The 19866-nt window shown below is 40.5% G+C and overlaps 2 protein-coding genes across 10 annotated transcripts in view; one reads left to right on the top strand and one right to left on the bottom strand.

Moving 5' to 3' along the window:
• Nucleotides 1–7479, top strand: part of PDCD11 (programmed cell death 11) — a 37652-nt gene extending 30173 nt beyond the window's left edge. For 4 of the 5 annotated variants that reach the window (XM_061636098.1, XM_061636099.1, XM_061636101.1 and 1 more), the window contains exons 30-36: nucleotides 1–108; nucleotides 231–368; nucleotides 1062–1312; nucleotides 3148–3316; nucleotides 4434–4587; nucleotides 5266–5431; nucleotides 7009–7479. In XM_061636098.1, the coding sequence (XP_061492082.1) occupies nucleotides 1–108; nucleotides 231–368; nucleotides 1062–1312; nucleotides 3148–3316; nucleotides 4434–4587; nucleotides 5266–5431; nucleotides 7009–7180 (1158 nt within the window). In that variant the 3' untranslated portion in view covers nucleotides 7181–7479. The remainder of the gene's footprint in view (nucleotides 109–230; nucleotides 369–1061; nucleotides 1313–3147; nucleotides 3317–4433; nucleotides 4588–5265; nucleotides 5432–7008) is intronic. The other variant, XM_061636103.1, reaches the window with a different exon arrangement.
• CALHM2 (calcium homeostasis modulator family member 2) lies at nucleotides 2507–18877 on the bottom strand. Of its 5 annotated transcripts, none has more exons than XM_061636108.1 (5): nucleotides 18746–18877; nucleotides 13876–15079; nucleotides 12521–13163; nucleotides 10878–11295; nucleotides 2507–9741 (listed from the first exon to the last, which is right to left on the bottom strand). In XM_061636108.1, the coding sequence occupies exons 3-4, from the start codon at nucleotides 13061–13063 to the stop codon at nucleotides 10879–10881; spliced, it is 960 nt and encodes a 319-aa protein (XP_061492092.1). In that variant the 5' UTR covers nucleotides 13064–13163; nucleotides 13876–15079; nucleotides 18746–18877; the 3' UTR covers nucleotides 2507–9741; nucleotide 10878. The 5 variants fall into 5 exon arrangements, with proteins under 5 accessions (XP_061492092.1, XP_061492094.1, XP_061492091.1 ...); XM_061636110.1 differs by having other exon boundaries at nucleotides 2507–9738; XM_061636107.1 differs by having other exon boundaries at nucleotides 2508–9978.
• Between the last annotated feature and the right edge of the window lie 989 nt (nucleotides 18878–19866).

The raw sequence follows: 19866 nt of genomic DNA, 5'->3' as shown, positions 1-19866 counted from the left end.
GAGGTAAAGCCACCAAAGAAGAAAGCTCGTTGCCCTGAAGATGATGATAGTGGTGTTGAGGTCTACTATCGGGAGGAGGAGGAAGAGATGTGTGAGAAGAAATCTAAGGTGAAAATTTGAGGAAGGGACAGGATATACTGGCATGGCTAGAGCTGTGTTTGCATTTCATGTGGGATGCTTGCTGGATGTGTTTGCTTCTAAACACAGTATTTTGGGGTTTTTTTTCCCAGCAGGAAAAAGAAGTTCCAAGGCTGAAGGTTTCAACCAGCTTTACATGGGAAGAAGGCTTAAGTGTGCTGGATGCAACCGTATTGAAGCTGAGGGAACAAAGCTCTGACAGTGAAGAAGAAGAAGATACAGAGTCGACGGTGCAGTATCTCAGTGCAGTTTGCTTTGTAGATTGTTTTATATGCAATCCTGTTTACTGATATTTGACTTAGTACTTCTGTTAAGAGGCCTATCTTGCTGGCCTAGAAAGTACACAGACAATACTTTGCTTATAAATTGAGAGATTCTGTACAACCATCAGCAATAAAGATATCTACAGCAGGATCTCAATCTCCTTCTGCTTAGCTTCAGGTCTGTCAGGAATTAATTTATGCAAAAGGTTTTTTGTTGTTGATGCTCGTACCTGGGATTATTTATTTATTTATAGATGCATACATACATATATGTATGTATGGGCTCCTGTTGGGAGGAAGGGCGGGATATAAATCAAATGATTGATTGATTTTTTTTGTAGCATTATAGGATGACAGTATGATTACTTCTGTATATTTTTGTCGTTTCTATGGTTGTAAACCGCCTTGAGTGCAGTGATGTAGAAAGGCGGTATACAAATTAAAAATGAAATGAAATGAAATGAAAAAAAATTATTAATTATGTTTATATTTATCATTATATGACACTATCTATAGTTTCTTTCCTCTAATTGTGTTTCTGTGAAAAAGATTGTTTTAGTATATGCAGCTAAATTTTGAGTTGTGCCTCTGCTTTTAGACTCCTTTTCTCTATCCATTTTCAGCTAATTTTCTCTCCTGTCTTGTCTCTCTCTTTTTAAGGCCAAGAAGCAAACAAAGAAGGAAAAGGAGCTGGAGAAGCAGAGGGCAGAGAAGGAACTCTCCAAACTTGAAGCTGCCCTGATGGATCCCAGCCGGCAGCCTCAGACAGCCAATGACTTTGACCGCTTGCTCCTTGGCAACCCTGACAGCTCCATCCTCTGGTTACAGTACATGGCTTTTCACCTCCAGGCTACAGAGATAGAGAAAGCAAGAGCTGTGGGAGAAAGGGCACTCAAGACCATCTCCTTTAGGTAAATTGCCTTCCCTTGTTACCCCTTTGTAGCTTGTAGTTGATAGCCATTTATGCCAATGTAGTGCTTAGCTTGGCTTTATCTCATGAGAGGGGGACCTGCAGAGCTAAACTGATAATATTACTTTTCTCTTCCCTGCCTCCTTTCACAGTCACTGTCTCCATGTGGTGGTCTCTTGCAAACATTGTGATCCTGTCCACAAACATCAATGTTTCCTTCTTTAGCCTACAATAAGTGTGGTGGCTGCCATTATGCTAAGAATATACACCTCACTGTAACAGTAAAACTGCTGTAAAAAATATAAAATCCTGATCAGATTTCATTGGCCTCATTAACTTTTTCCCTACACCAACCAGAATTTTCAACATTTACTATGAGAAGGTGCTGTTAGCACCCACCAAGAGTTGGCATCAGGGCACTTGATTATATAGAGCTCATAGAGATCATAGTCTCCAGAAGGCAATGGGCTTTATCTCCATCTCGCCCCACCCTGTGGTTTGAGTTTCACTTGCTCCAGAGTCGCAGTTCTAATGGGCCCAACAGCAGTTGCCTTTCCCCCAGGTAAGTGAAAGTTAGGATACAGGGGGTATCAGATATCTAAGGCAGACAAACAGCAAAGGGCTGATACCAAGGAAGGTGGACTATATGTGGCCCCCTTGCAGTGAAAGGCGTGAGAGTGGACTAGTGTTCATTGCAGGAAAATAGATGATTGTTTCAGGCAACAATTTAAATTGCGTTCATCCTAATTTTACACACAAATACAACTTGAACTGCATGCCAGCAATACAACTTGAATTGGATGCCAGCACTGGATCATCTTCATTAGTGGTACCTGATAAGGGGGGGGGATCCGCCTCTAAAATATTTGGTCAGGAAAACAGATTCTGTCCCTGCTACAGTTCCATAATGGTTATAAATATTTTTAAAGAAACAAACAACGCAATCTGCTACTATTTTATATGTTCCAACATGATGCTGCACCAGTTTTGTTTGAAGTTGTTACAGCAGCGGTGGAGAGCCTCCAGCCTGGAGACCTAATTAGACCAGTAGGGGTCCTAATTTGGATTGCAGGGTCATTTTCTCCAAGCCAGGCCCACCCTGTCCACTTGACAAAGTGTCCTACTGGGGCTGGGGAAGCTCAAATGCTTGCCCACTAGCCAGCTCCTGTTTGTGTGTAATTGCTGAAGACTAGAATGCAGGGGTCTCGAGTATATCCCAGTAATTCAACATAACAAAGAGCAGAGAGGAATGGCGGTGACAGCAGCAGTGGATGATCTAATATCTGTGGGGTTGCACTTTAATTAGCAATGAGATCATCATCATCATGGTTGGTTTGTATGCTGCCTTTCCATAGTAATCTATACTCAAGGTGGCTCATAACATGAAAAAAGTTACATAATTCACTATTACAATTCAACATTCAAATAGTTAAACAATAAATTAAAGAAAACATCTTATTAAGAAATTATACAATAAAATGAAATAATATCCTTAACATTCATAATAAGGTTAAACAATACAAAAACAATCCCAATAACAGCAAAAATAACAACCAGCAGAATTAAATTTTGGTTCAAACAAAAGCCCCTCAACAACATCCCATAGTCAAGATAACATCTCCAGGTAGTAGCAGCTTTTATAGCTTCAGTCAGTCAGGCCTCCGCCCTCCCAGGCCAGGTGGAAGGAAGCCAGCAAGCAGGGAGAGGGTCTTGCAGCACTCACCGTTGAAGTGGTCACCTGCTTTCTTTTCCAGGTGGATTTGGGTTGGACTGTTAGGCAAAGGGCTATCTTTGGTCCATATGTAGGGTGATTATTAGTGGGTTTTTTGTTTTCAGAGAGGAGCAAGAAAAGCTGAATGTGTGGGTTGCGCTGCTGAACCTAGAGAACATGTATGGTACTGAGGAAGCACTGATGAAAGTCTTTGAAAGAGCCACTCAGTACAATGAACCTCTGAAGGTCTTCCAGCAGTTGGCAGACATCTACACTGGCTCTGAGAAATACAAGGTAAGGCCAGATATACTAGCATTCTAAAGAGGAGAATCACTTCTGCACACTGAGTATGGCAGGATAATTGTTTGTTCATTCTGTTCTTGGAAAGAGTCCATCTAAAGTGGTCTAGCTGGGGCCTGGACTTCCTTCTACACTGTGGGTTGATCGTGCTGTGGATGTTTCCTCTATTTGGGACAGGCAGCAGGCATCTACTCTACATAGCTGTGTCCAAGCAGTACCAACATACTTTCTCTTGCTCTGGGCTGTTGGCTGTATAATTTGCTCTGGGACCCATGAGCTTTGAATTCTGTATTGTAAAATACTGTAATTGGAAGATACTGGAGTGGCATCTTTAAATTGTAATATATTTTGCTTATTTTTTGTAAATCTAGAGGCAGAATTATTTGTTGGATTTAGGAACAAAGGGAGCTGCCTGATACTCAGTGAGACCATTGGTCCATCTAGCTTAGTATTATTTGCCCTGATTGGCAGCACTTCTACAGGATTTAAAATAGAAGTCTTTCTTCCCCATTCTACCTGGAGACACTAGGGATCAAAGCTGGGATGTTCTGCATATAAAGTAGGTGCTCTACAACTGAGTTACGACCTTTTCCATTTGGAATTTATAATTAGAGTTTCTGGAGAGAATCTAGAGTGGCAGTTGACACTTGACGTTCTGAGCAGATGGTGAGTCACAGAAGCTGCCAGAGAAATGTTTAAGACTGGGAACTGGAGAGAACATAAGGCAGTGGCTTTTTCAAGCCACATCTGTTACTTTCATCTCTTCAGACTCACAGAGTGCCTGAATCTTCTTAGACTCCAGAACTTAGAGCTGGCCTGTTTTCAGCCGGAAATAGCCATCAGCAATTTTTCCAGGTGTTAAAATGCAGGGTAGAGAATCCAGGAGTCAATTCAGTATGTTCACAAAAGCCAGATACTGAATACTGGTGTCCAGAATTAGTCTTGACTGTGCCCTGTGCAGCATTCTTCCCTGTGGTATATGTGGAGTCCCACATATAGGTTCTGCACCTACACAGAAAAAAACTCAGAACAGACACAAAGGCAAGGGAGAGTCACAGGATCAGAAGTGTGCTTCCATTTTTAGAATGATCCTCTCTGCTGTTTCTTTCAGCAAGCTGATGACTTGTACAACGCAATGCTGAAACGCTTTCGTCAGGAAAAATCTGTGTGGGTGAAATATGCCACTTTTCTCCTAAAAAGAGGCCTGGTGGAAGCAGCTCACAAGCTCCTCCCACGTGCACTGAAGTGCCTGCTGGACAAAGAACGTAAGAACCACTTGACTTGCTCTTCTCCTGGCTCCTGTCATTGTATCCTTCCCTATAATGAGCATTTAAGCTCCTTACTTGTGTGCTGTTTAAGCACCCAACACCTAGGCAAGGCATATGTAGAGTGGATCTAAATATTTCCATAGATGTCATTAGCAAGTTCTCTGTCAGTGGTTTTCTTGCTACTTCCCATTTTTTATTTTTTTTAAGAGTTGAGCAGTTAGGGATTTGGGGATGATGCAGTTTCTGATATGGAAACTTTCGAAGTAACTATAAAGCACTGTGTATACTCTCTCTTAGATGCTAGTTATACCAAAGGTTTAAGAAAATCTGGTCAGGACTGTCATAGCCTAGACTGACACTTTAGTTTTCTGCCCTAATAGTTTATTGATATCCTTCTGTCTTCACTGCTTAATGCATTTATTATTTCCCTGCAAACACATAGTAACAAACCCAAACAATTTAAAAAATGCCACCATGATGAAAAATGCACATTTTATGAAAGGTATTTGTTTTCTTCATAATTTTAGTTTTCTTGCCTGCTCTGATAGTTTCCTAGCATGGAATCCCAATTCTCTGCTAATATATTGCCAGAATAACTACAGAATCCCCTAACTCTAAGCAGAGTGATGACTAGTCAGAAGAATATTTTTAAAATGCACTTTTGCACTGTTGTAGATCTGGATGTGATTTCAAAGCTGGCACAGCTGGAGTTCCAATTTGGTGATCTGGAGCATGGCAAGGCCATTTTTGAGAATACCTTGAGTACCTACCCAAAACGTTCAGACATCTGGTCAGTGTATATAGACATGATGATAAAGCATGGCAGCCAAAAGGAAGTACGGTGAGTACTAGTATGAGGAGGAAGGCTGGGATTTCTGAACTTTCCAGCAAAAGGATGCAGACACAACATAGGGAATGCTTATGGGCCTTGAAATTTAGGCAAGTTGAGAGATTTGATTTTTGTGAGCAAATATTGCAATTCTGAAAGGTGCCACAGCAAGAGCTTGGATTATAAGCATTAGGAACCTGTATTAGGCCTGCTGTTCACTATGGGAAATCCATTCTAGGCTTTTCTTCTGAATTCTTTTCCTATACATGCTTGCTTGGAAACTGAGAGCCTAGCATGGGACCTTCATATTTGTTCATGAAGCCATTTATTTATGAAAGGCACAGAACATATTGGTTGTATGTCAATGCCATACTGCAATCTAGTAAAATAATTTTATTACTCCACAGCACAGAAATTTAAAGAGCTTCCTGGTTAAAAAGTTGGGGGTGAGAATCGGATGTGGCTTCAGAGAAAAACAATATGGTTGTTATTGGGATTGTGGGGATTACAGAGATCATGTCCTTGAACTGCTACTGGTTATATCTTTGTTTTTCCTTCTAATTTTCTAGAAATTTACTTCTTTTCTAAGTAGAAAAATGTCCATGAAGAGCCACTATATGCATACCAGTAGTTGGATATAGTATGTCTAGGGGGAAAATAACAAAACCTATAGATTTTGGTATTTGACAGACACATGTGAGTTTCAATTAATTGTTGATATCTCATGTTTTATAAGCATGTACCTAGAAAATATATATTTATATTACTGTCTGACTAGAGAGGAAGCAAATGTGTGCAGCTCTGGCAAACCACTTTGGCATTATAACATCCAGGCTAAGTTCAGATGTAACAAGAAATCATGGAGTCCTGCTATATGCGAGAGCCTGGGGCGTGGGACACAGAAGCCTGAGGCTCACTGCAACTTGTAGTCTTAACAGGAAACTATAGTTTTCCATTATATGTGAACCGTTCCCCAGACTGACACAAATGTACTCTAAGACTAGAAATTTTCACAGTTTTCAATCTAGGGCAGGTGTAGGGAACCTTTAACCTTCCAGATGTTGCTCCAGCAAGCATGGTCAATAGCCAGGGATGATGGGAGTTGTAGTTCAACAACATTTGGAGAGGAAAGGTTTCCTGCACCTGATCTAGGGGTTCCCCACTGTGTGTGTGTTAAAAGCATCCCAGGTATGTTGAACATTTGATAGAGCAGAGTTTCTTAAAGAGGGTGATATACATTTCCCAAATGCGTGTGTACTGAGCTGTGAAGGAAGTTGTGCTTGTGGAGACACCTGAAGCTTGCCCTACTATAAAAAGCCCTGTGAACAGGTCTTTGTAAATGCTAGGAATCTTAGTGCTTCTCTGTGATTGCACACTATGTCTCTTTGAGATACGGCAGGCTGGATTTCTGAAAAGCACAGGTGGTAGAACCTCTTGGATCTTTCTGGCTTCTAGGTACCCCTTCTAAGAAAGTGTTCACGGTGGGCAAGAAAGACTTGTACCCACAGGCTTGGCTTCTCCAAGACCCTTGCTTTTCCATTGCTAGTATGATTGCATAATAAAAACCAATCTCCTGCTTTTTTCCACAGGGATATTTTTGAACGTGTAATACACCTAAGCCTCGCAGCAAAGAAGATGAAGTTTTTCTTTAAGCGCTACCTGGAATACGAGAAGAAGTATGGCACAGAAGAAACAGTCCAGGCTGTGAAGGCAGCAGCACTGGAATATGTGGAATCTAAGAGCAGTCTTGCTGATAGCTAACTTCTAGAGCAGACAGACTTTTTTTATTCTTGCTTGCTATCTCTGCACATTGAGAGACAGAGTAAGAGAAGCATATCACAGCTCTAAGGAGGAAAGTATTCCTGTTTGCTGCATTCCCTGATCTCAACAGCAGGTTGGGTTAGCCAGGACCAAAACACTGTGGCTTATCAAGAACTATACAAGAGAATAATCTCTGTAAATGTTTATACCTATTGTACCTTGCTAAAACTTTTGAATATGAGAATTATATTTGGAGCTTTATTTAAATGTGTTTTAAAAAAAAAGATTAGCAGAAAGTAGCTCACTGCTTTGTGCTTTCCTGTGGCTCTGAGTTTTTTAAGCTTCCTTCTATTCAGTTTCAAAGGTGCAAGGAATATTTCTGGTATCTTTCCTCTCCCAATATTCTAAGGTGTGTCTTCTGCCATAACAAGTTAATGAAATTACATGTCTCATTTGATTTATTCACTCCTCCTCTCACACACTACCCATCCTACCATAAATCTGAATTAGAGAACTTTTCACTACGCCAATATACAAGAGTTTCAGTTACTCATTGATATCTCATGTTTTATAAATATATATCTAGAAAATATTTAACTATTCACATATTTAACACCTAAAAGCTAAGTAAAAATAAGTCGGTGCGGATGGCCTTCTCGATTGTCTTGTAGTCATGGCTCAAACTAGAAATACTTTCCAAGGCAAAACTGTTTTTTTTCTTCTAAAAGTCTTATCATACATCTGCATTACACAGAATCCTGAGAGTATAGTTTACATAACTGTGGTTAAAAAAAAGCCTTCTTGTGATTAAAAAAAAGCCTTGCGAAAAATTATGCCCTACATCCCATCTCTTAACTTTTAGCAGTTGTACAGCTTCATCTCTTCTCTTGTACATCCCAGCTGTTCCTGCTTCCTTTCCTTATGTGCTACTTTAGTCCAACATGGTGAGCAGAATATATTATCCAACCACAGAACTTTTGTAAACAAACAGTTCATCTAATTAATTCAAGGGGCAGGATATCATCTGATCACTTTGCATAGAAATACTCTGACTTAGGAAAGCAGCCATGACTCATCCTATTATGCACATACCAGTAGTGGAGTATAGTATGCCTAAGGGGAAAAAGTCCTATAGATTTTGATATGTGACAGACACATGTGAGACTGTTCTAATGTTACATTTCTTCACAGAACTTTAGTGGTTTAATGTGCTTAAAATGTGACTGTCACCATTTACTGGAATAAAATCTGATAAATGGCAAAACACACCTTCAGATCATGTTGCAGTAATAATTTTACTTATACATGATGTCAGTTTGTCACATATGAAGGAAGATCTTAAAATCCAAGGGTAATCATAACAACTTTGAGAAAGAACCATGTGTTGGAGAGACATAAAATCAAATTACATGAGTTATTATAGAGGCCTTCAGTCAGAAAAAGGAAGTTCTTTGCATCTTTTATTCATTTTAGGGTGGCTTATGACTCCCATCAACAGGAACTGCTGCTGGGACAAATTGGAATAAACAGGAACTGGTTTCTGATTATGGTTGTTGCTGAGGATACTAGACTTCCTTAACAGATGGAATACAACAGGTATGGGAAACCTGTGCCCCTAGATGAAGTTAGACTACAACTCGCATCTTCCCTGACCATGAATTATGCTGGCCAGAACTGATGGCAGTTAGAATTAGCCACCCTGGAAGTAAATAAACAGAAATGCTTTTCTGTATAACACCAATTCAGGAAATTAGATAAAATCCCTGATTTACTAATTTAGAGAACTGTCCTTCAGATAATAAACCATTAAAGCAGCTATCTCTGCCTGCCTTTTCAGCTCTCAAACACATGGTTCCTTTTATTATGAAAAGATGGCCCCCAAATGAAAATGAATCTTGCAACATTATTTGTAAAAGGTTTAAAGATGATTATAAGTAACAGGAAAAGTAACAGCCACTATATGCTGGCAGACCTTGTTCAGAAACAATTGTGCTATCATCTAGTTTAGCACAGGAAGATGAAGGTACACAAGACATAATTAGAAACTAGGTCTCCAAGTGCAAAACTGCAGGTCTCTCTTGTTTAGAGAATTAAAAATGACTTCTCTGAAGCAATAAAGCCCACTATATCTTGCTGCTCCTGACCGTCAGTCTGGCCCTTAAATTCCAGCTCTTATCTATCAAAAGAACACCCCCTTTTTTAAAAAAAAAATTATGCAAATATCAAATGCTTCAGAAGCTGTTGCAGATAATCTATCCTTCAGTTCTGTTCCTTATTGCTTCAGAGAACTCATTTTTAATTTCTGTTTTGAGGTCCTCTTTTAATAGAGATATATGTAACGTGATCTCAGAAAGAAGCTCTTGATGGTCTTTTCAGTACTTTTGGTAGCATTGTTAGATCATTGTCAAATCTGTCAAGCAATCAGAACCTATTCATTCTTTAGCTTCAAAATAGTGTCTCAAGGCTCCTTTCTTTGGAATTTAAATCAGTACCTTGCATATTCTGGAAGAAGTCCACTCAATTTTCTTCTGTTTTCTCGTGGTGGTGGCTTTATTATTCTGCTGGATTAGGAGAGGAGCAAAGGGATTAAGCTGCCATTTTGGCCAGCATTGTCACCCTACCCTCAAGTGTCTCTTGACAGCAGAATTTTGTCAAGTTAAAGACATTACTCCAGTTTTTAAAAATCCAGTGGAGGAAGAGCAGGTAGTTGCCACTACTGTCTGTAGTAGAGTAGTGGACATTCAGAAGTTTTGGGTCCAGTCATGATTGTCATGCAACACCCCTCTCAATCACACCTCCTAAAATTACACAATAAAATGAGCTTTCAGTATCTGTTAGAAGTTCTGTTGAGGGATGAATGCAGGATGAGGGTATGTCTTTTTGAGGTTCAGCAAGAATATAATTATAGGTTCCAGAAGACTCTTCTCAGCAGTTAACACTCCCCTTTCATGCTGGTTCGTCTGTAGGATGCTGGAGACATAGAGATCCTGCTTGTGAAAAAGTAAAGGATCTATGCCCCACACACACACACACCTGAATGACTATATCGCTGTTCATAGAAGCGGAATTCAGCTGGTCCCATTAGCCCTAGCCCTGAATCCTGATGTTTCTGAGAGAGTCTTGTAATCATGTCACTTGCAGATATTTTGCTATGCTGGGGATTGGGAACTTGTGGCCTTCCAGGTGTTGCTGGACTGAAGCATCCATCATCTGATGGAAGCTGGGTTTCAACAACAGCTGAAGGTCAACAAGTTGCCCACCCATATTTATACAATGGTTTGAGCCCTCCTGGAAGAGGTTTGTCAAACAAAAGTGTAGGTTAAGACAAGGCCATTTGATAGCATTGCCTTGTCTCTAAAATTAAGAGGAAAAAAACACTGCAGCTTTTGAGAGGCACAGCATTCAGTTCTTTTTCTCCTCTTCCTCTTGTATATTAGCGTGAGACCTTTGTGTATCAGATGAGCAGGATCTGTCCCCACCCAAGAGGTAATTATGCTGCAAATCCATTAGCCATATGTTTTGCTGAGCACTTGGATCAATAGATAAAATAGAGATAAGTTACAGCACAGAGGTACCATGAGTGTTGGCCACTCTTACAGTGCAATTCTATGCATGTCTTCTCAGAAACAAGCCCTATTGAGTTTAATGGGACTCACTCCCATCAAGTAAATGTGTTTAAGATCATAGCCTATCTTACCTTAGGTAGCTAGGAAGGCCGTTTCCTGGCTGTCAGGACCTAAGTTGTTTCCTGTCACACTTTTGGCCCATTTATGGAGACGGCTGTAGAGGGGGAAGCCATTCTTCTCCCGATAGATATAGACCCCTGTGATGGCATCCCACTGTGACCTGGGCTGGAGAGTCTCCACAGCAAATTCCTGCACCAGCTCCTTTTCCTCCTTGTCCAGATATACAAAGCCAAAGAAGTTTTTCACACTGTTTGCAGCCACGACCTTGGAGTGTACCTCAGCAGTGCGCTGGAAGAGTTTGGCCTCACTGGAGCGGTATAGATTCCAGTAGGCCTCCTGGCGGTAGCTGAGTGGTGAGCAGCAGTGTTTCAAGCACTTGGTGAAGAAAATGAGAACTGCAACTATGCCGATGAGCATCCACCCAAACAGCTGAAGAGATGGACAAATAAATAAAAGCTTTATTCCTTTGAGGAGAGTTGGATTCAAAAGGGTTCTTGACGTTCAATCAAGTCAAGATAAATTCCCCAGCTACCAGCACTAATTTAATATATTTAGACAAATCCCCACAACTGGTAATATTGCACGTTATATCCTAGAGCAGGGATACCCAACCTTTCTGGAGGGGGGGGGTGCATTTGGATATCTGTGAAACTTCACAGGCACCACAAAAATTCCCATTTCACAGAAGAAAAATGTGGTGATAAGAGCTCCATTAAAGCAACAGGCAAAGCACCTCCCCCCCCAAAAAAAAACACAGGTGGAGGAAAATAAGGCAACCCACCACCATACAGGTATCCCTTCCAACAAAACAACCTCCCCAAAATATCAGATTAAAAATCAATTAAAAGTAAACATTGAGAGGGGCTTTGGTAAGTGCCTGAGGGTACCATGTTGAAGGCCCCAAGAAGTTTAGCAAAGTTTCCAATGGCCAGGCTAAGACTTAAAATGAAGCAAAAGAGAGAACAGTCCAGCAGATTGTTGGCTATTTAAGGTTGCAATCTAATGCTCTCTTACTATTTAGTAAGTTTGGATTCAGTGGAGTCGGTTCCCAAGTAACCATGCAAAGGACTAGATTGCAAAAGCTTGTTGATCAAACAACATAGTTTTTGCTGATTGGGGGTAGCCACAGAAGAAGCTAAGCTAGCAGCTAAGTGTAGCCCAGAAGAATACAGTATATGAGCAATCACATGGGCCATGCTATCATACTGTAAACCCAAGGTTCATAGCATGATAATAATTACAACAGCTATCTTTAATGAAAATGGAGTTTTAAAAAGCCAAACTTCTAGCAGAAAACAATAGAAGGAAAATGACAATCAAAACAAATGATGCGACTCTGGATTAGTTAATATAAGGGAAATGCAATTCAACACTAAAATGCACCTGTTTTAGGAATTTACAGCTGCCGAGGTGTGCGCCATATCCTAATTGTTGTTAGGATAAAATGGAGAGGGAAGAGAACCATGTACACTACCTTGAGCACCTTGGAGGAAAGGTGGGATATAAATGTAGTAGTAGTAGTAGTTAGTAGTAATATACCAAGAGCACAGGTTTTGGACATGGAAACTGATGCTCTAAGCTCTTAATTCTTCATATTCCAACCATGAGGTAGCACTCCTCTGTTTCAAATGAATGAGTAAGTAAAATGCAATACCTGAGACTCATATTTTAACCGCCTTATAACTTCATCCTTAAATCTCGTTATGTTTTGCGGCAGGTCGTCACAAGGAAACCTAGCCATGGTATCTGCTCTGTAGCCAGGTGGAAAGTTATCCAGAGAGGTAGGATCCATGAATTCACTCAAGGCACAGACATAGGCCTCTCCACGAAGCAGTGAGATCACTGACCATGTAACAGGAGCCACTGCAGCCCGTCCCATGACAGAGCTAAAGATTAAGAAGTTGGCTGCTGCTGAAAAGTTCTTGGTTCCTCTTTTGTGACACTCAGCTACCAGATTCCAAGTGTGGTTGTTCCAGATGACACCAATAACAAACAAGGCCAGGGCTGGTACACCTATGGCAGCCAGACCATAGATGTAGTTCCTGGCTGGGGAGCATGGGCAATGGAAAGCAACCACAGAGAAAAGTTCTTGACTTCCCACAGTGCCCAGGGCCACAAGGCCATTGAAAATCATCACATCTTTGCTCTTGAAGAAGAGGGAGAGAAACCGGAAGTTTTCAGTAATTAGGGCAGCCATTTTGTTCTTCTGTATCTAGTTCAGACTTAAAGTGGAGGAGATGTCTACAGCAACAAGAAGTCTTGGTCTTCTCACCCTTCCATTGAATTGTTACTAAACACTGGGAATTAAACATTTTCATGGTTACCAAAGGTCAACAGATAAAATAACGCACACCAACTATACCTATTTAATAAGTATAATAATAATCCCACTTGCATTCTGGATTTTGGTATACATTCAATTTTTACCTAGTACTAGAAATTACCTACTGAAATGTAATATCCTAACAATTGCTAATATTTTAGAAACGTATGCTGTTTCAGTACAAAATGTGTTCTCTGTGCTAGACGGCTATTAATTCTGATATTTCAAAGATTTGGGGGGAGGGCTTATGGCATTAGACTTACCTTTAATTAATTAATTAATTAAACAAATTTATATGCTGCTTAGCATAAAAATACCAAAGTGATGTATAATATAAAACCACAATTTACCATAAAAACAGTGGTCTGAACAGAAAAGTCTTAAGCAAATGTCTAAAATTGAACACTGCTGATGGTGTCTGAAATCAGAAAGGCATTGGGTCTTCACTGAAGTGCACCTGTTTATCTCTCACAAATATAGAGGATGTGTAATAATAAGTGAGACAACCTTCTTCTGATCTTTCTGACAGATTACCAGCATAGTATTAATTATACTAGAAGACTAGAGTGAACTAGGCATTCCTGTACTTAGTGGGTAATCTTCCACCCCATTACTTTTGACCCCTAACTGGTCTTCTTTTCTCTCACCTCCCTCCTCTTACAAAAGAGCAATCAAGCTTGTCTTACCTTCACTGCTATGAACTTTAATGATCCACTGGAGTTTGTTGGAGTTTGCAATGAAGAAGTACAATTATTAGAATAGAGAATGTAGTGCTGTTAGTCTTGGGTTCCGTCTGTGTACTGTTTTGCTACCAAATTGGCTGTGTGAACCTGAGGCAGATGGATCCTTATTCTTCTTGTGTTTCCATTCACTAGAGTTATGACTCTAACTCACTGACCAGACTCTTATTATTATCAACATGGAATTATGAACATGAGTTTACTGTATTAGTCTGAATGGGATGGGCTTAGTTAATAGGACTTGATGGACAGAATGATGAGGAATAAACAGTCATTGCCTGACCGATTTGAATCAATTGGAGTAACAAGGAGTAATCTGAATCAAAAGGAGTAACAATCCATCACTTTAGGTGACACATGGACATATCCTAGCAAGTGTAGCTACTGTACTTCTTCTCAGCAGTGTGAATAATGTGTCTCTGAACACCACCTAGTGACAGCATTACTAATTACACATTTGCTGCACAGAAAATGCCAAAGGAAAAGGCTATGACGTGTAAGTGTAATGACCACAGACTCAATTCTCAACATCTCCAGTGAATGGATCCAAATTAGCAGAACTGGGAAGCACTTCAGAAGAGCTGTATCCAGTGGACCATTCTATGAGGCCCTGGAATACCATGACAGATTTTAGTGGGGAGACGGTGGAAATCCATCCCATTGTGGCTTTTAGTGATATAAATTAAGAGTTTGCATAGACCATCATAATGCACAAGGAGAAAAGAACTGCTGTACTGAATCAGACTAAAGGTCCATCTAATCCAGCCCTATGTCTTTACCAGCCAACCAGGAAATGTGTTTCTGTAAGCTCGCAAACAAGGCATAATAGAAATATAAACATCCCTTTCAGTTAACATAGGAAGCTGTCTTATATAAGACAGTGCATTTCCTGTCACTTTTCAAACCACAAAAAGTCTAGTTCTTTTTTCAAGTTGTTGCGCTAGGGTGACAGAATGTTTGAGAGACAGTGTGGTGTAGTGGTTAGAGTGTTGGACTAGGACCTGGAAGACTAGGGTTCACATCCCCACTCAGCCACGAAGTTTACTGGGGGATCCTGTGCCAGCCACCGCCTCTCAGCCTAACCTATCTCACAGGGTTGTTGTGGAGATTAAATTAGGAATGGAAGAACCATGTACGCCATCTTGAGCTCCTTGGAAAAAAGGTGGGATATAAATGAAATAAATAAATAGTCCACTTTAATTGCACAAATTCTGGTATGCATTTGAATCCTCCTCACAAAATAGCGACAGTCTGGAGGCATCCTAAGACTGGCAGTGGCTCTCCAGGGTCTCAGGCAGAGGCATTTGCCACCCAACTTCTTAAATGCTAGGCCAGCTTTACCATTTATTATTGTTGTTGTTGTTGTTGTTAAATATATTATCCGCCTTTCACCAATAGGTCTCAGGGTGGGTCACAACAAAATACATTATCAAAAACAGTTTAAAACAAATTAGGCAAAGTGAGGCAACTGCCTCAGGTGGCAGATGCTGGGGGGCAGCAGCGGCAGCCCCTCTGGTTGTTCCTCCTGAGCTCTGCTGGCCAGTCCCCTCTGTTAGAGGACAGAACTGTGTATGGTAAATGACCTGTGATGACCACCCTAAATGAGCCTGCTGCCTCAGTTGTAGTGGAGGATGCTATCCAATCACCAGTGTTATAGTAAGATTCAACTGTCAGTCCAGCTAGATTCTGTATACAGAACAGGTGGGAGGAGGTGTCATTTTGTCCTTCACCTCAGGCTGCAAAATGTCTTGGTCCAGCCCTGCTTAAGCTGGAGGTAACAGGGACTGAGTCTGGAACCTTCTGCTTTCAATGCATATGCTCTACTGGCTGCCCACCTATGGCCCCTCCCCACCACAAAAATAATTCATAATAATTTCTTCCCCTATGGCCCCAAGATCTCTTTCCATGCTAGTTACAGCCATTTCCCTAACACTGTGTACAAAGCAAGGGTAACCAGATTTAACAATGGCCCCTTCAAAAGATGTCCTTCCATCACTTTACTAACCCACACCATAGCTTTATAAAGCTTGATAAAATCACCATTGCTTTATAAATCTCAGCAAATTAATTGTCAAACCGTCACAGTAGTGTTGTTTTTTTAAAAAATAAGGCCTGGAGTTAGTTTTAAATTTAAACAAAATGCCCACCCCCCTGCAACTTCCAACCCAGCCATAGGAACCTGTGAAGGTAGCAGGGAGGGATGCAGTTTACCAATTAGCAGGCCTGAGGCCTGATCTTTGTTTTCCTGGCACCTATCAAGGCAATCCGGTTAGGAATAAGAGCAACAAAAAAAGAAAAACTGTACTCTTCCAATAACTATCACCTGTTCACTCTGCCAAAATAATTATTCTAGAGTTGTCCCCGATATCAAGCTAGGATTTGTCCCCCCCCAATGTGTATCACTTTGTATTTATATTGAATAGCATCTGCCATTCTCTTGCTCATTTGTTATTATTCAGGGGTTCCCACTTTGGTTGAGATTCAACCATTTTGAAAAATGTGCAATTTGATGTCATCTCCAAACTTGCTTACCCTGGATGACATATTATTCATTAATAAGTTAAACGCTATAACCATTTTCCACACAGATTCTTGGGAAACACAGTTGCCTACTTCTCTCCTCTCTCCATTGTGAAAACTCTCAGTCTTTTCCTATTTTTTGCTTCCTGTCTTTTAGTGTGTTACAAATTGATGAAGGAAATATCCTTTTATCCTGTGCCTGTTAAGTTTTCTTAAAAGAATTTGTGTGTTCCTGTGTTCCTTCAATATTATTTTAATACCTTTGTATTATCTAACAGCCCCAGTATCTCCTAGTTTCTTTTCTTCAAGGAATTTTAATTATTCAGTTTTTATATTTAAGCAATATTCTCTTCAAGTTCTTTTGTTTCTGGCCTTATTGTCAGTTTATAAATGGCTTGTCAGAGTTTTTGTGCTCCCCTCCCCTTTCTTCGCTTTTTAAAGGAAACCTTCTTGCCTTTTATAGCTGCCTTGACTCTATTTTTAACCATTCTGTCTTTTTGGCCTTCTTTGCACCTTTCCTAAACTGTGGTGTACACTGTATTAAGGAGTCTCAAGTGTTTTGTTTTGAAAAAACCTCCACGTTTCCTGAAAAGATAGGGCCCTTCTAACAATACTCTTCAGATTTCTTTTAACATATTCTGTCTTGGGGAGGGTGTGTTAAAATCAACTGTGAATGTGATATATTTCCTGGGAATGTTTAACATTTACATATATGATATATTTCATAGGATTATGTTCCCTATTTCCAAATAGCTTGATTACATTTGTGTCTTGCATCAAATCAGTGGACACCTGCATAACAAGCACTAAGTCAAACTGCCAGAGGAGGAAAGGTGTGGTACATATATGGTTTTCCAGGTCACTGACAGTGTTCTCTGCACCAATGTATCCATTCCCCACCATGCAACAAGAACAGGTAAGGCAATTCTGTGATTGGAGCTTTTGTTGAAAATGATCTAGTATACATTTGTTTAGGCTGTCTCACCAATTAAAGATTTTTAGGTTGCAATCTTATACACCCTTACCAGGAGTAAGTTCTATTGAATTCAACGGAGCTTACTTTGTGTTCCTTGCAGCACCTGCCACTGACCAGCTAAATAGAATTTGCCCCCACTAATTTGAATTGGCTCCCACCAATGTCAGTCAACTAACATCTTAGTTTGTTAATCGATTAATTAAAGGTTGTTTGTGGGCTTCCGATAGGAATATGGTTGGCGACTGTGAGAACAGGATGTTGGACTAGATGGGCCTTTGAAAGGGCTCTTCTTATGTTCTTATGTGAATGTTTATGCATATGCATCTTCAGTCCTGGTACTTGCAGTACAGATGACAGTACAAACTTAGAGTTATTATGCAAGTGAGAGACAGAACTAGGAAATTCCTTTCAATATACTCAGACATATATGTTTGAGTCATGTCCTCTGGAGACTGAAGGACTGGATCCACATGAGATATCTGAACTGAGCTTCCAGATGTCAATTGCCTTAGATCTCCAATATATTTGGGAAGAGGCAGGGTGAGGGGAAAGTGAGGGGCTCTCCCATTCTTTCTCTCCCCTCCCTAACTTTATAATTCTTAGGAATACATGAATACACAGTTAACTCCCTAGTGGGGTCTATTACTCTTATAATCTCATATTATAAAGTCACTTCAAACATAAATGCAAAAAAGATATATGTCTGGCATGCCACCTCACATGTCATCCGGTGCATGAGAGCCCCACCCTTAAATCAAGGCCTGAATGTAAAAAAACCCACAACCATACACATCAATACACACACAAACCAACTACCCTACCCAGTGATTTGTAAATCTTTGACAATCCATTTTCAGTTCTAAATTTTATGTTGTGTGGGGTTTGTTGAAATCAAAACAAAATAAAAAGACCCCTTAAAATTGAAATCTTGACAGATGATGTGAAAGACTAGTTTGCATCCCAGGGCAGAGGGCTATAGTATGTATGGTGTTGTGTGTAACCCTGCTGGGCTTCCTGCCAGTTTGTTACTGCTGGGCAAAAATACTTTCATAACTTTTTACAACGGAAGAAACAAGGCGGCAAATCTGATCTGTTCTAGTTCTCTAGCTCTGACATCCGGCAGCACAGCAGACTTCTTTCCTGTTTAAAGCAGAGCTAATAATAGAAATCCCCCATCTTTGGGGAGTAGGAGCAGGGCTTGTTTTTATCACAGATGGATGTATTTATTGGCTATGGGGGGACATATGTATTTGTTTTCCGAAAGCTTTGGTTCTCCCAAAACCAAAACGAAACATGATGAGGAAAAAGAAAGTCACTTACTTCAGGAGGTCACTATATCAGTTTTCTGAGCCTCTTTAGCTGACCATGTAGGTTCTGAATCTGTTCTAGGAACATCTGGCTGCCCTGCATATGAGGATGGGGAATGGGATCAGATGCAGGAATTGCCGCTGACAGAAGAAACAATCAAAAAGAGTAAGTGTGTTGGTGTCCTGCCACCTCCTTTTGCTCACAAAGGGCCAATGGGGTGGTGTGGTTTTTTTTAACAAACTTTCTCATGTGAGGAGGGAGGGGAATGACTTCAGTCAGGGTGGAGATTGTACAGACAAGGAGGGAGAGAGAAGAAAGGAAGAGGCCAGCTTCATTCTGTTGCTTTCAGAGAAAACATTGTGCCTTTAAGGAAGAAAAAAAAAGTGCAGGAAAATTAGTGGAAAAAATGAAACCCTCCATAACCAGATCAAGATGACTCAGTAGCAAAACCTTAAGCTGCCAGGGCTGCGCAAATAGGAACTGCAGTTTCTTCTCCAGCCCCCACTAGTTCAAGAAAAAGGGAGTTTTATATTTACAAGATGGTTTAGTTGTGTCCTGTTATGGTTAATTCAACCGATTTCATAGGCTTTTGCTCATGGTGCTATAAATTAGTAACCATAATGGCAAAAGACTCCAGCGTCTTTAAAGCAACGATGACTGGTAATCCATAATGCTGAATAATTCCAGAAGGACAAGCAAGTACTACAGTCCCCTGGGGTTTCATTTGTTTGTTTGATTGTGTGTGTGGTGTTGTTTGTTGAGGGGGTGTTCATTATGTGAGCATCACTGGACCCCTATTGGATCACGTTTGCCATTACCTCTGCATATGCTTTGTTCAACATTTGAGTCCCCAATGGCTAAATCTCAAGCCCACAGATGTCTACACGGAGCAGGCCTTTTTCAGCTGAGAGACCACCTTCATGGAATGCTCCAAGGTGGCCCATCAGGCCACAACAGTTTGGGTCTTCAGCCACCATGTCATAGTCTGGCTCTTTGTTCCTGTATCCCTGCATGGTTTATTTTCACCCTGCTCTCTTATCTTGGGTTTTATATATATCAGCCATCATGAGTTGGGCAAGAGTAAAACATCATAACCATGCCTACTGTGTGGCAGTGAAGGTGGCGAAGAAGGC

Source organism: Rhineura floridana, chromosome 7 (assembly GCF_030035675.1).
Source record: "Rhineura floridana isolate rRhiFlo1 chromosome 7, rRhiFlo1.hap2, whole genome shotgun sequence".
Lineage (NCBI taxonomy): Eukaryota > Metazoa > Chordata > Lepidosauria > Squamata > Rhineuridae > Rhineura > Rhineura floridana.
The sequence above is the reverse complement of the archived record's forward strand: the minus strand, read 5'-3'. Positions and strand labels throughout refer to the sequence as shown.